Here is a 15,841-nt window from a genome sequence, read left to right on the forward strand (position 1 = left end):
TCCCTCTGATCTTCTCATTCTTGATTTTATCCAACCTTGTCACTACCAAAGAGAAGAGAACAAAAAAGCGTCCGCCTTTGTCGAGAGCCAAGCAGGAAAAAAAAATGCACATCCTTACCTGTCTCTGTCTCAGCCTGTATAGATCCGTTTCTACTGTCCAGCGAGCAAACAAGTTATCATAGGCATCTTGTTTGGCCTTCGCTAACTCTTCTTTCACCGTGCGCTGCATCTCCCTGTACTTCTATCTACTCTCTTCAGTCCTCTCAGTGTCCCATTTCTTCTTAGCTAACCTCTTTCTTTGTATACACTCCTGCACTTCCTCATTCCACCACCAAGTCTCCTTATCTACTTTCCTTCCAGATGATACACCAAACACTTTCCTACCCGTTTCCCTGATCACATTAGCTGTAGCTGTCCAATCATCTTCCTTCAATCATCTCAACTCCTTCCTAAAAGTTATGCGACACTCCCTTTTCAGCTTCCACCATTTTGTCATCTGCTCTGCTTTTGCTCTCTTAATTTTCCTCACCACCAGAGTCATCCTACACACCACCATTATATGCTGTCTGGCTGGCCTCTCACCTACCACTACTTTGCAGTCACTGATTTCCTTCAGATTGCACCGTCTACACAAAATGTAGTCTATCTTTGAACTCCTGCCTCCACTCTTATAGGTCACCCAATTTTCCTGCCTCTTCCTGTAGAAAGTCTTCACTATAGCCATTTACAACCTCTTACCAAAGTACACCACCATCTGTCCTCCTGCGTTCCTTGTCTGGAGTCCAGACCTGACCATCAGCACCTCACCATCTCTGTTTCCTACGCCAACAATCTTCGCTTCAACTTCCTCCGGAGTTATTCAGAAGTGAAAAGAAAGACTGAAACGATTTTCGTGATTGGGAGTGAGTTTGCAAGTTATTCATTAAAGTAAAGGTTAACATGTTTTGTTCTTTATGATATAATTATATAAAAACTGTGTGTTATGTTCCACGGTGTAACACTGGACACCTTTTCTATTCATGTTTATTGTTCGTGTAGCTGAATACACTGCTCTCTAGTATTGTATTAATGTTATAACTTGCCTTCCTACATGAGATATGTTTAGATGTTTGTGATCTCGTATTTTCCAAAATAAAATGTTTATTAACATGCACCACTCCTTAGGACCTTCTATGACTCTGTGGTGGCCTCAGCCATTCATTATTGCATTGTCTGCTGGTCAGGCAGCATCTCAGGCCGGGATGGAGAAAGACTGGACCGACTGGTCAGGAGGGCCAGCTCTGTCCTGGGCTGCTCCTTGGACACTCTGGAGGAGGTGGGCAACAGGAAGATGCTAGCTAAGATAACAGCCATGATGGACAGACCCTCCCAACCCCTCCAGCCCGCCCTGACAGGACTTGGTAGCTCCTTCAGCCAGAGACTGATACACCAATCCTGCAAGAAGGAGAGGTACCGCCGCTCGTTCCTGCCGTCTGAAGATGGTTCTGAAAACGGTTCTGAAAACCTGGACTCATCCCCACTCAACCTTTTTTAATATGCTAATATTTATATTTTATATTTGTGTTTATTTATATAATTTTTGCCTTCTACTTTCTCCCTTTCATAATTTTGCTGGGGCGGTGAAGAGGTACCGGGTTCAATTCCAGCTCCGGCCTCCCTTTGTGGAGTTTGCATGTTCTCCCCGGGCCTGCGTGGGTTTTCTCCGGGTACTCCAGTTTCCTCCCATGTTCCAAAAACATGCATGGCAGGCTGATTGAATACTTTAAATTGTCCCTAGGTGTGAGTGTGAGTGTGCATGGTTGTTCGTCTATGTGTGCCCTGCGATGTGGCTGGCAACTGATTCAGGGTGTCCCCCGCCTACTGCCCGAAGACGGCTCCAGCACCCCCTGCAACCCTAGTGAGGATCAAGCGGTTCGGATAATGGATGAATAATTTTGCTGCTGTAAACTGGGAATTTGTCCATTGTGAGACATTTTTTTTTCTTATCTTATTTTAACACTCCATAACATTGAACTTATATGCTCCTTTGTCATTCTAGATCACCTGTTTTCTGGGTTTTGGATCTGCCATTGGAGAGGTACTGAGGTTCGACAGCTTTTAGCTGACCCAATCATCCTGGCCCCGTTGCCCCTCTTTAGTTTACATTACCTGCGCCGCTTGAAGGGCCTGCCAGATCCAGCAACAATTCACAAAGATTCCACGAGTCATGCTATCTCATCCAGGATGTTGAAAGTCAACAAGACAATAGAACTCATCAATGTCTACTTTAATCCAAAGTGCGATATAAATAAAGACACATTTCACGGTATTGTATATTATCGATTAACTCTACACAATTACGGTATCCAGCACCAAAGACAAAAGCACAGCTTAAAAGGAAAAGGAACGACTCAGTCATCCTCAGTCTGCGGCGGGTGCCGGAAGCCATCATGCCCTAAATTGGGGCCACGACCGTCATGCCAGCCGACCGCCAAGGCAGCCTCAGGCTCTGATTCAAGTGAATGTCAGCAGTGCATGCACTTGTGATTTTTTTTTTTACCCCAAGTTTCAATATTTACAATAAAAGCATTTTATTGGAGTCGAGGAGGCTTCAGCTGGTTGTACATGTATAATGTATATATATTTTTTCTATTTGGACGCCTGTGTGCCCAAATTGGGGGCTCTGCAGAGCCCCGTAAAGGACTCCAACACTGTGAACTTCTTAGTTAGCTTCTTCACACAAACAATTGTTTTGATTGATGCTGACGCTGCTGGATTGACGAGCAGGAGCAAAGTCCGGAATGGACTACTGCTCACATTGAAGATTTTGGATGTAGACCCATTCAATCCAAAATTGTTTTTTTGGGGTGATGTCGGACTATAAATATGGGATTGGGACATTACATTGTCTCCATTGGCACGCAGCTTCCAGAAAGGTTGTATGAAGAGCCAGGAGCCTTCATTGCCGGTCCCATCCAGTGTGACGCGCATTGCGTTCTTCTCCAGAAGCGCTGGCAAACGTTTGTTCACAGTCAGGTACTTATTGCTCTTCATGTGCAGCAGCTGCGGGAAGACGAAAAATGAATGAATCAAATGCTGAGTTATGTTTTCCTTGTTTTGTAAACTGCTTGTCAAGGGCAGCTTTTTCGAGCCTTTTTGCCCTGGAGGAGCGCAAGGTTTCACTGGCATCTTTAGATATCAAAGAGCAAGGAAAAACATGCAGTAATACTGTACTGCACATCGAGAAACACTCGAACATTATGTAAATTACCTTGTCATGTTTGTTTGTTTGTTTGTTTGTTTATTGAACATAACACATATACTGTAATAATTTGACAGAAAATAAGGTATATAAAAAAGTAAAAAGAAAGAAATCAGTCTTCATTCAACACAGTTATTATGTTCAAGGGAGTAGGATGAAGTAAAAAACGTATCTAGTCCTATCGCGTTATGTGTCTATATCTACTAAATCATTTTTATATCAATCAGAAAAGAAGAAAGTAAGAAGAAGTCTCCATTAAGGCTCATACTTTACCTTTAACCGTGATATTTTTACAACTTTTGGTTTGTATCGGGATTATATACATCCACACCCTGGCACTCTTGTGTCAATTTTCTCTTGTATTCATAATGGATATTTCAATACCTTTCTCTATTTATCAACTTAGTTTTGATTTATCATTATATTTAATGTTTAGAATTTATCATTTTAACTCTGAGTGATGTAGGTTGTTTGTACTATTTTTTTGAATTTGTTTTTGAACTCGGGCAAGCGATTTACTCATTTTCAGGTCCGTTTCGAGATTATTCCACAGATTAACACCTTTGCTAGATACACTTCTTTGCTTGATGTTTGTTCTTGTTTTGAGTTTTTTGAATAAGTTGGTACCTCTTAATTCATAGTTGCTTTCTCGAATTTCAAAAAACTTCTGAATGTTTTGGCAGAGCAGGTTATTGTGTGCTTTGTACATTAATGGGCGATTTTAAAGTCAACTAGGTCATAAAATTTCATCGTATTTAATTTGATAAATAGTGGATTTGTGGGTTCCGTATATTTTGATCTACTAATAATTCGAATTGCTTTTTTTTGTAGTTTGAGAATAGGGAGTGTGTTTGTTTTGCAGGCATTTCCCCATATTCCCACACAGTAGGTCATATATGGGAATAATAATGAAGTGTATAATGTGTACAGGCGGACCGGTAGTCCAGTGGTTAGCACGTTGGCTTCACAGTGCAGAGGTACCGGGTTCGATTCCAGCTCCGGCCTCCCTGTGTGGAGTTTGCATGTTCTCCCCGGGTCTGCGTGGGTTTTCTCTGGGTGCTCCGGTTTCCTCCCACATTCCAAGAATGTGCGTGGCAGGCTGATTGAACACTCTAAATTGTCCCTAGGTGTGAGTATGAGCGTGAATGGTTGTTCGTCTCTGTGTGCCCTGCGATTGGCTGGCAACCGATTCAGGGTGTCCCCCGCCTCCTGCCCGGAGACAGCTGGGATCGGTTCCAGCACCCCCCGCGACCCTAGTGAGGATCAAGCGGTTCGGAAGATGAATGAATGAATGACTAATGTGTACAAAGATCTCTTATTTAGCACTTCCTTGGTTTTGTGGAGGATCCCTACGGTCTTGGCTATTTTTCTTTTTACGTTATCGATATGTGGTTTCCAACATAGTTTTGAGTCTATTAATAATCCGAGAAACTTGGTTTCATACGCTCTTTCTATTTCAATTGAGTTTACCATACTTTTAGCTTGGTGTTTGATTGGTCTTGTGTCAAAAACAATTGACTTTGATTTTTTTAGGTTAAGTGACAATTTATTTCTGTCGAACCAGTTTTTTAATTTGTTTAATTCGTTTTCTACGGTTGTCAGGAGCTGTTTCAGATTTATTCCAGAACAGTAGTAGTAGTTGTATCATCAGCAAATAGGACACATTTAAATTGTTTTGAGACCTTGCAGATATCATTTATATGTAAGATGAATAGTTTTGGACCAAGCACTGACCCCTGAGGAACTCCGTGAGTGATTTTCAGTTGATTCGTTTTTTTTATTGTTGAGTTGCACGTACTGATATCTGTTTTCTAAATAACTTTTTATCCATTTATAAGCTACACCTCTAATGCCATATCATTCTAATTTTTTTCAATAATATACTGTGATCTATTGTGTCAAAAGCTTTTTTTAGATCTAGGAAAACCCCAACAGTAAATTCTTTGTTGTCTATATTAGTGGCTATTGCTTCCACAAACTCCATAACTGCCATTGAGGTGGTCCGTTTTTCCCTGAAGCCATATTGATTCTCACTTAACAGCGCATGCTTTTGTATAAAGCTATCAAGTCTGCGAGAAAATAGTTTTTCTAATATTTTTTTAAATTGTGGTAGTCGTGATATTGGTCTATAATTTGTAAACGGATGTCTTTCTCCACTTTTATAGATTGGAATAACTTTAGCAATTTTCATTTTTGATGGAAAGATACCAGCTTTGAATGACAGGTTGCATATGTGCGTGAAAGGTCGCACTACATATTCTATAATCTGCTATATATATATAATCTGCTGTATAATGTGACGTGTACCGTAAATTGGTTCTCTCCAAAGAGCTTAAATAATGAATAGCAAATTGAGTTTTTTTTTATCTTTGTTGTCTAACCTTGAGAGCCTATAAGGGCACCATGCCCGTTTTTGAGTTATTTAAAAGATGAAAAAAAATTAATTAGTAGGATAGTACACTTGGAGAATTTTGGATTAGTTGCCATACCAGTGAATAACTATGATTCAAACACACACACAGCACGCAATCCAGTTCCTATGTGTACATTTATTTTCAACTACACTTGGGAATTTAAACAGTTACAACATCAAGAAATTAACTCTCGGGAAAGGAGGAGCAAAGAATGAGGACTTAATAGGATAAGTTGAAGTAAAATATAAGTAAAATTATAATATTATATTTATATTTATATATGGCTGACTATGTCATGCACCACGAACAAGTGTAGAGTAGGGTTACATTGCCCTCTGCTGGCTAAGTTGTAAAAAGGCAACCTTACACACTGCCTTAGCCAATTAGGATGCAGAAAGCAATTCACTGTTTAAAAGCATTTTTAAAAATGCACTAAAAAAATCCGTGAAACAGCGAAGCCGTGGAAAGTGAACCGCATTAAAATAGTGAAACAATTGGCCAAGCTTGATGTGTGTTCCACATTTATGTTTTCACGAATGTTAAAGACAAAAATACTATAATTGAGAAAACTGAAGAAATAGCTAAAGAATTTTATGAGTATTTTGTCAATATCGGCAGTAACCTAGCAAAACAAATTCCTGATCCAATAAACCCGTTTGAAATTGATAGATACATGAAAAAAAACTCTTCCACAATGTTCCTTACTGCTGTGAATCATAATGAAGTATTACATGTTGTAGGAACATTCAAAAATAAAAAAGTAAACTGACTGCTTTAATATTGACCTGACAATAGTAAAACAGATTATAGAACTTGTAGTGCAACCTTTCACATACTGTACATATGCAACCAGTCATTCAAAGCAGGTATATTTCCATCAAAAATGACGGCTGCAAAGTCATTCCAATTTATAAAAGTGGAGAAAGACATTTATTTACAAATTATAGACCAATATCACTGTTACCACAATTCTCAAAAATATTGGAAAAACTATTCTCATACAGACTTGATAACGTCAAACATAAACATGTGCTATGAAGTGAAAATCAATACGGCTTCAGAGAAAAACTGACCACCTCAATGGCAGTTATGGAGCTTGTGGAATAGCCACTATTATAGATCACAAAGAATTTACTGTTGGGATTTTTCTAGATTTAAAAACAGGTTTTTATACAAGAGATCAGGGGTGGCCAATCAGTCAGAGACGAAGAGCCAATTTTTTTACTGAGCTACTGCAAAGAGCCACATCATAACCTTCCTCGCGCACGCGCATGTACACACACACACACATATGCACGCACTTTTTTGGCCAAAGATCGACTTTTGAAGTGACCAACTTCTAACGAACGACCCGATCACGCATGTGTAAGCATACACACACACGTACACAAGCACACACACGCGCACACACACACACACACACACACAGACACACTTTTCCACAGGAATCTCACTGAGCACCCACCACGCCCAATGTGTGTAAGTGTGTGTGCATTGAAACAGAGTCAATATTAAATGAAAAATTCATGTGCATTTAGTACATGACCACATACGTCAATTGCAGCAGACGGATAGATTGGTAAGTTTTGCCAATATGATAGAGGAGGTGCCAGTCTGTGCAAAGAGGTAATTGTTTTACACAACAATACTTCAGTGAAAGTTTTTATGAAAGTTGCTAAAAACAGTACCTGGATGACGGTTCCATACTTGACCACATCCCCATGAACCTTCTTGTTTTCTGTCTCGTTCTGCTTCTGTTCCAAGTTTGATGCATGCTACACCACACGCACAGACACACAAAAACACATATATTTCAGGGTGCGTCATTAGCGGGAAGCTGATGGCCAGAGATCACCACGTGACTGTGTTGGCCACCTGGAGTTCACTGATGCTGGGCAATAATGCCAATGCCATACATAAATGTGATGAGATCAACGCATTCTTGTTTTTTTAAAATGTCATTTTCAATATTTTGACTTGTTACCACTTTTTACTCTAGCTGTGCACATTTGATCTGACCCATTGATTGACGCACTGCGCGCTATATATTTGCATGCATCTTGCCAGCTGATTCTACACGCTTCTTTTTTTCATCCACAGGTAGGCCTACATGCAGGTATATTATCATATATCATGCCTAGATGGGATCACCACCTTATCGGGGTGAGGCACTTTGCGCATCTCCATGACCCCTAGAGCTATGTCGGCAGGAGTCCCGTACTCCTGGCAGGGTCACCCAAGCCGAACAGGTCAAAGGGTAGAGGCCAGACAAAGAGTAATCCCAAACCGGAACCTGGCCTCCAACAGACCGGACTACCGGCAGCCCCCTGCAACTCCTGCCAGAAGAAGGTCGTCATGGGTACCCTCATGCCACCGGAAACCACCTGGTAAGAGTGAAGATGGTGGGGGTGAGGACTGTGCACCCACACCCTTAATCCGAACCTCTGCGCAAGCTTCTTGCCCCAACCCCACACCCAATCCCCCACCCTGCATCCCCCTATTCCCCCAAAGTCCCATGGCGCTGGGCACAGGCTAAGGATGTGGCTGGGAGTGCCTAGCCAAACCATGCACACAGGCGGCAATGGAGTGATGGTCGTTGACTCTGCGGGATGGAGCAGCGCATCTCTTCGGCAGCTTCCATTGTGACTGATCAGCTCCACACTGCTCACCCCCCGTGATGGGGAGGGACCTAGAAAAAGTGGTCTAAAAATTGTCTGCTCTCCACACTCCGGACGGTAAACCGCAATCGTCGAAGCATCCCCCTTGCGGTCAAAATGACAATAAACGAAATGGAAAAAAAATCTATGCATAGCTTTGTGGATCGTCCGCACACTGTGTGACCTGGCTGAAACTCCTGACAGGACCCACCGGAGGACAGCATTTGTGGCCACAGAGCTCGCGAGGTATAACATCGATATCGCAGCTCTAAGCGAGACAAGACTACATGGAGAGGAATCCCTGACAGAAGTTGGTGCAGGGTATACCTTCTTCTGGAAAGGGGTCCCTGAAGGCACTCGTTGAAACCATGGAGTTGGCTTTGCTGTGAAGTTCCAACTGCTGAAGCACATCCCAGAATCCCCTACCGGCATCAATGAAAGGTTGATGACATTGCGCATTCCCCCTTCACCACACTCATAAGTGCTTACGCGCCAACTCTGAATGCCGAGCACAATATTAAGGAGGATTTCTACAGAGCTCTGGACACCATCCTGCAGAAAACACCGGCTACAGACAAGCTCATAGTCATGGGAGATTTCAATGCTAGGATGGGCACGGAACACCTGGTATGGAGTAAAGTTATTGGCCAGCATGGAGTGGGAAAAATTAACAATAATGGCCTTCGGCTCCTCTCCCCCTGTGCAGAACATACAGTTGGTCATCACTAACACCATTTTCTAAATCAAGAACAGGTTTAAGACCACCTGGCAGCACCCCCGCTCCAAACACTAGCATCTCCTGACTATGTGATTGTCCGTCAAAAGGACATACGAGATGTCCTCATCACCCGTGTCATGCGCGGAGATGAGTGTTGGACTGACCACGTCATGGTCAGATACAAACTCCTCATGAGCATTCAACCCCGTCATCCGAGAACAGCTCCCAACAAAAGGCTCAACTGTGCAGCACTGAACAACCCCATCACCAAAGCCAACCTTCGGCGACTCCTTGCTGAAAACCTTGACAAGATCCCGGAGGAATCACGTGACTGGCTAGCTCTGTACCAGGCTATCCATAGCACAGCCTCGGAGGTGCTTGGCCAGTCAAGGAGACACCACCAGGATTGGTTTGACTGCAACCCTGGGGGGGAGTCAACATTATGTGCGCATGCGGGTTGCTATTTTAGTCCGCAAACAGAGAAATCGCATGGATGCCAGTTTGAGATGGTGGCGAAACACACAAAGGTCTCCTAATTATGACATTTAAGAAATGGGAATGCCACTCAGATTTTTCGTATGAATCGTCCGAAGGGCATATCACCAAACTCACCTAGGACGCATGCACAGAACACGAGAGCGAGATACAACTGGAGGCACGATTCCGAGGCAAGGTGGTCATTAGATCTATAGGCTAATCGCTCAGAAAAATATGATGAAACAGTCTTGGTTATTCAATTTACTGTTTGTAGCATGGTAACTTTATGAATAAAACATTCGTCACAAAGTGTAGTAATGCTAATATTAACTGTCGGTAGAACTAACAATGACGTGTAGATTATTTCGTAAAATTGATGGTAGATTACACATGCATCGTTTTGGGAAGAGGATGACAAGCCACATCAAATTTTACCTGTATTAATTATTACTAGTAAATTGATCTCTGTGTGTGAGACTGGAAAAAATACTCAGATTTTGTGGTATGCTGTATTCATGATGCCATATGAGTACAACATATTTTGATCCATTTATTTTGTTGAATAAACCTGGAGTACACAGCTGCTGATGCAATGTTCATTGTTAATGCATAGTTATTGAAACATTATACTTTTGAGTATCAGAATTCTTGATTATGAATAACAGTCAAAATAAAAAAATGGGTTACTATGATGAACATTTACATTTTCCGTTGGATAACTGAAAAATGTTTTCCGTGAATTTCCGAAATCCTCAAGCCTGCTACGGTCCATCTTTTTTTTCCCACAACGATTGCAGTTTGACAATCGTCGCCATTGTTGTTTTGATCTTGCGTTAAGTAATCTCGCGTAACGAGATTTCTGTTCTCGCGAGATGAGATTGGGGAGATCGGCCTTCACCTCGCAGAAAGCAGACTATTGCCAAGTTGTGTAACATTAAAACAAGTGTTGCAAAAGTTTATTATGGAGATATCACAGAGAAAGCAGCTAAAGTTGGGTCGTTTTTGCAATAATAAGTTGACTTTGCGAAAGCCTTGCATCATTGGAAGCAGAGTAAAGAGTAACTCAAAGACTGAACCATGGGACGAAATAAGAACTTTTTTCTCAGCAAATCTTGTATGCCTGAATTATTAAAATTTTTGCAGCATTTGTTTATAAGAAATAAACCTATTATCAATGTATATGGTTGTTGATTGTGTTATCATCATATGTACCGTATTTTCACGACTATAAGGAACCATTAAAAGTCTTAAATTTTCTCCAAAATGGACAGGACGCCTTATGGTGCGGAGCGTACTTTATATGCGCTGAGTTCCAAAATCTGACTGACAGCCGACACGCTGTTTATATAGAGAAAAGGCGGAAGTGACTGTGGCCAGGCATGCGGGAAAGAAGTCGGCCAATCAGGGAAGGGTGGGCGTGTATATATACATATATGGAGAAGGAGAGAGAGAGAGAGAGAGGGAGAGAGAGGACAGGCAAGCTAGTCCGCCAATGGTGAATGGTGGGCGTGTAAGTGGACGCTAAAGGGACGCCTCAAGCCAGTACCAACACTTGTATAGAGTGTGGCTATGTGCATTGTTGCAAAACAACTCCGGTTTTGGTTTCTAAGAACCCCTGAAAATAAATTCGACAAAAAGACACGCCTACGAAGCTCAGTTCAAACTTAAAGCCACCGGTTATGCTTTTGGCATGCGTGCCCATCTCACAGCAGCGGTGAAAAAACAAGTCAAGCAAATGAACTCTTGCCGTTATTCCCGGAGGCTTGACTAAAGAACTCCAACCGCTGGACATTGGCATCAACCGGTCGTTCAAAGTAAAGTTGCGAACGGCATGGGAACAATGGATGATCGGTGGCAAACACAACTTTACAAAGAGTGAGAGGCAGCGCTTGGCGAGTTACGCCACAATACGCAACAATGAGAGGGAACGCGGCGTTTTTGATGGATTACGGTGCTTGCACAATTGTTCAATTCTTTCTACACACACACACGCTGCCACCACGTTTCGCTCTGTTCTTTACTTTCAAATGTGGGAAAGCTTCACACGAGAGAAATGTTGACTTTGCTGTTGCTACTCCTTCTTTCCGCTCGGCAATGCGTAGCAACTCACACTAGCATGTGATGCATTCAATGACAACTGAGATGTGCAGTCCTCTGCTTCTGATACAGAGGATGAGGACTTTGATGGATTTCTGGGTGATGATTGATCGAAAAACGTGAGAACATTGTACGATGGCTAAATAAAATACACCCGAACTCAGTTCTGCTTTCGTTGCCTTTTTAAAAACGTGTTTTTAGCTTATCTGTATGTCTTGGCATGCTACCGTATGCTTCAAGCTAACGTGTTAGAGTGCGCGCATGCATGCCGTATGTTTAAGCTGGCGTATGTTTTACCACTGTAAAACTGCGGCCATTAGTTCGGTGCGTCCTGTGTATGTGTAAAATACAGAAATGTCACCCATTAATGAGACTGCGGCCATTAGTACGGTGCGTCGAACAGTCGTGGAAATACGGTAATTGAATAAGTAGACCATTTCAGAATTCGAAATTTGGGACTCTCTAAATCCATAATGGGACTCATACTTTTCTGATCAGCGAGTCCCTGGGACTCGCTGGGGTTAAACTGTGAAATTATCACTGTACATGTCCTAAAACATGAGTATTTTCTCATTTTTTTTACTTTTAACATGCAGTGGTAAACTTCCCTGCATAGTGGTATTACAGTCGATGGTGCAACAATGTGACAGTTCATAAAACGTTTTTGACAATTTGACCAAGGAACAGATTATTACACATAATTAGTTGTTTCTAAATCCAAAAGTGTACTTCCAAAATGACCTTTTCTGAGACTGAAGTGGTGTGGATGTGAAGCTTACCTGAAGTTTTTGCAGCAGGACCACATCCCCAATCTTGTCTTTCTCATGCTTTGCCTGTTTGGCTTTCCAGAACTGCTTCTGTGCGGAGTAGCGACTCATTGGACACACCTTAAACAGGCAGTCTGAACAGGGGAACAAGCATTACCACTGGTTAGGATACAATCCTCAATGTAGTACATTGTAGAACCTGCTATCGTTCTGTCAAAGAAGACCTTGAACAAGCACTCTTAAGCCACATCCAAACCCAATTCCAATGAAGTTGGGATGATTATACATCAATAAAACCAGAATACAATGATTTGCAAATCGTATTCTATCTGTTCAAATGTATACACTACAGACACATGCACATGCTTACAAGGGTAAAAGCTGCATGTGCTGAATAATATGAAGTTGGAATGGTTTGAACTGAGTAGGTGTCACAAGAATCTGGAGTTTACCTAATGTTTTGGTCAATATGGCCACTTCAAGGGGGAGACGGAGGCATAAGAATGCTAAATGTACCCAACGTTCTGTCCAAGATGTACGCCCAAGTGGAGAGGCCGAGGGGTAAGAATGCGGAGTCTACCTAATGGTCTGTCAAAGATAGCCGCCCACCTGACAATGACATTGTTGTCTTTCAACATGCTACCCATTGGGGAAGCTTCGGGGTGAGTTTGCAAAGGTGTACCTATGTTTTGTAACTGTCTCTAAGGTGACATCTACAGACAACAATCTACGGTCTAAGTAATGTTTCAACCAATATGATCACATCACTGGATACATACACGCACGTACGCACGCACACACACACGCGCACACACACACACACACACACACAGACACACACACACACACAATGAGGAAGAACTGATGGCGTACAGTGATCTCTCGCTACTTTGCGGTTCGTTTATCGCGGGTTTAGTGCATCGCGGATTTTTTTCAAACAAATGTTTTTGATTTTTTTTAACTTAAATACGTAGAGTACAGTTCTGTGTATTTTGCTCTGTGTGACTCACTGTTGTTTTGCAGCTTCTCGCGGACCGTTTGCAGACTTCTTTTTTTTACCCGTTTATGTTAATTGGACGCTACTTCGCGGATTTTCGTTTATCGCGGGTGGTTTTGCTCCCCATTAACCGCGATAAATGAAGGATTACTGTATTCGGAAATACTCCGAATACACAGGTTCACTCTAACTATTCGGAAAACTCAATTCGTTGCTCAATTTGCCGTTCGGTTATCCAGAGTGCACCAAAAACCAAGTGTCTGTGTACTAGCTGCTCCGACTAAGGCCGCGGTGCGACAGTGCTGGCTGCATTAAGAAATGAAAGCGATCGGAGCACACTCCTCACCAAACACATCCACTATTACAATTGTGCATGGATGTCTCACCAAACCCCCACACAACCCATTCGCACCACCTTTGTCGATAACACCACAAATGATAACGGCAAACGTCTGCTTCTCCTCTGCCATTCAAATAACCTCTGTATCACCGACACATGGTTCCCCCGCAAGCAGATCCATCACTGGACCTGGTATAGCCCTGATGGAAGAACCCGGAAGGTGATAGACCATATCATCATCTCCCGCCGCTGGCGATCCTCCGTCACCAACTGCAGGGTCTTCAGAGGTGCACAGTTGGGCAACACTGACCACCGCCTGTTGGTTGCCCAGCTAAGACTTAAAATACGACCAAACCCAACTATCAGGCCACAGCCAGGCTTGATGTCTTCCAGACTCCGCGACCCCACCACTGCCTCCGCATATCGCCGCTCCATCACCAACGCCTTCACCGCTCTGGCCGTTGATGACATCGCAGACTGGGAGACTTTCAAATTAAAGGTCAACCAGTCTGCCCAGGACGTACTGGGAAGATCAAGATCTCTTCCCAAACAACCATGGATCTCACAGCCGACCCTCGACATCATTGACCGCCGCTGTGCTGCTCGCCTGCGCGGTGATATCACAGAGTACCGGAGGCTCAATGCAGCACGGAATGCGGCAATTGCAACTGACAGGGAGAGATACTGGGGAGAAGAGGCCGAACGCATGGAATCAGCAGCACAGCGCAACGACCTTAGACAGGTCTTTCAAATGCTGCGCCAAGCCCGCATCGGACCACACATCAAGACCGCCCTCATGAAGGATGCCAGTGGAAATCGCATCACCACTGAAAAAGACTGCCTTGAACTCTGGAAAGAGCACTTCAGCAACCTCCTTCACCACCCTCCAGATCCAACCGACCCCCGTCTTGTCACTGCTGCCAACTCTACCACCCCCAACCCCAACTGCAAAACTGACCCAGTCACAATCGACGAGGTCAGAGCAGCAATAAAATCACTAAAAAATCACATGGCCCCTGGAATCTGTGCCATCACCGAAGAGCTGCTCAAAGAAGGTGGTGACTCCATGGCCCAGTGGCTCACCCACATCATTAACCATGTGTGGGTGGCAGAACAGCCCCCCAGAGACTGGACCCGAGGCATCATCCTGCCATTCTGGAAGCGGAAAGGCGACAAGCAACTCTGCAACAACTACAGAGGCATCTCACTGCTCTCCATACCCGCAAAACTGTTCACCCGGATCCTTCTCACGCGCGCCCTTCCCGCCATTCGAAGCCATCGCTGCCCCCAACAAGCTGGCTTCATGACCAACCGGTCCACCATAGATCACATCTCAGCAGTTAGACTCATTGTTGAGAAGGTTAGAGAGTTTCGGAAGGACCAACATCTTTTTATAGCCTTCATAGATCTCAAAGCTGCCTTTGATACAGTCGACCACCTGTCCCTTTGGAACATTCTGAAATACCTTGGAGTGCCACACAAAATAACCACATTGTTCCAGCGACTCTACAACAACTCAGAGAGCTGTGTTCGTGTGAATGGGAAGGACTCAGAGTGGTTCCCCATTAACAGGCCATTAAACAAGACCCAGGCCAAGAGGATCGACGGCTTTGACAGCAGGTCACTAAGAACCATCTTGAACATCAGCTGGCACCTCCATGTTTCCAACTCAGACCTCCGAAAACATACCCTTCAGCCCCCTGCATCCCGACTGGCCGCTCAGAGGCACATCCGTTGGCTTGGTCATCTCCTCCGATTACCCCCGGAACACCCAACCCGTGCCATCCTCTCATTTGATCCAGCGACAGCCGGCTGGAAAAGGCCACGCGGCAGACCCCACACCAGATGGCTTGATGTCATCAGGGAGGATCTCAAACACCAGGGCCTTACCCTGGAGGATGCAGCGGACCTGGCCCATGACCGTGCTCATTGGCGGACCCTGGTGAAAATGATCGGCTCTACGCACTGCGACGACCCAACCGAATGAGACTGGGCCCCCGCGTCGCAAGAGCATTATTATTATTATTATTATTATGGATGTCTGAGTAAATTTCCGAACACACCCTGAAAGATATTTGCATTTCAGGAAGCCCTACCTGATAGAGGCGACATAGGGCTTGAGGAGATGTGTCA

General features: G+C 43.6%; 1 protein-coding gene across 4 annotated transcripts in view; it reads right to left on the reverse strand.

The window, feature by feature from the left end:
• The window catches only part of itpr3 (inositol 1,4,5-trisphosphate receptor, type 3), a 255,817-nt gene that overhangs the window by 194,548 nt on the left and 45,428 nt on the right, over positions 1-15,841 (reverse strand). For all 4 annotated transcript variants that reach the window (XR_007961438.1, XM_052058664.1, XM_052058663.1 and 1 more), the window contains 3 exons: positions 12,384-12,505; positions 7,344-7,430; positions 2,884-3,042 (listed from right to left, as the gene is read on the reverse strand). Coding sequence is in view for 3 of the 4 variants with exons in the window: in XM_052058664.1 (XP_051914624.1) it covers positions 2,884-3,042; positions 7,344-7,430; positions 12,384-12,505 (368 nt within the window). In the remaining variant the exon portion in view is untranslated. The remainder of the gene's footprint in view (positions 1-2,883; positions 3,043-7,343; positions 7,431-12,383; positions 12,506-15,841) is intronic.

The sequence above is a fragment of the Hippocampus zosterae genome, chromosome 2 (assembly GCF_025434085.1).
Source record: "Hippocampus zosterae strain Florida chromosome 2, ASM2543408v3, whole genome shotgun sequence".
Lineage (NCBI taxonomy): Eukaryota > Metazoa > Chordata > Actinopteri > Syngnathiformes > Syngnathidae > Hippocampus > Hippocampus zosterae.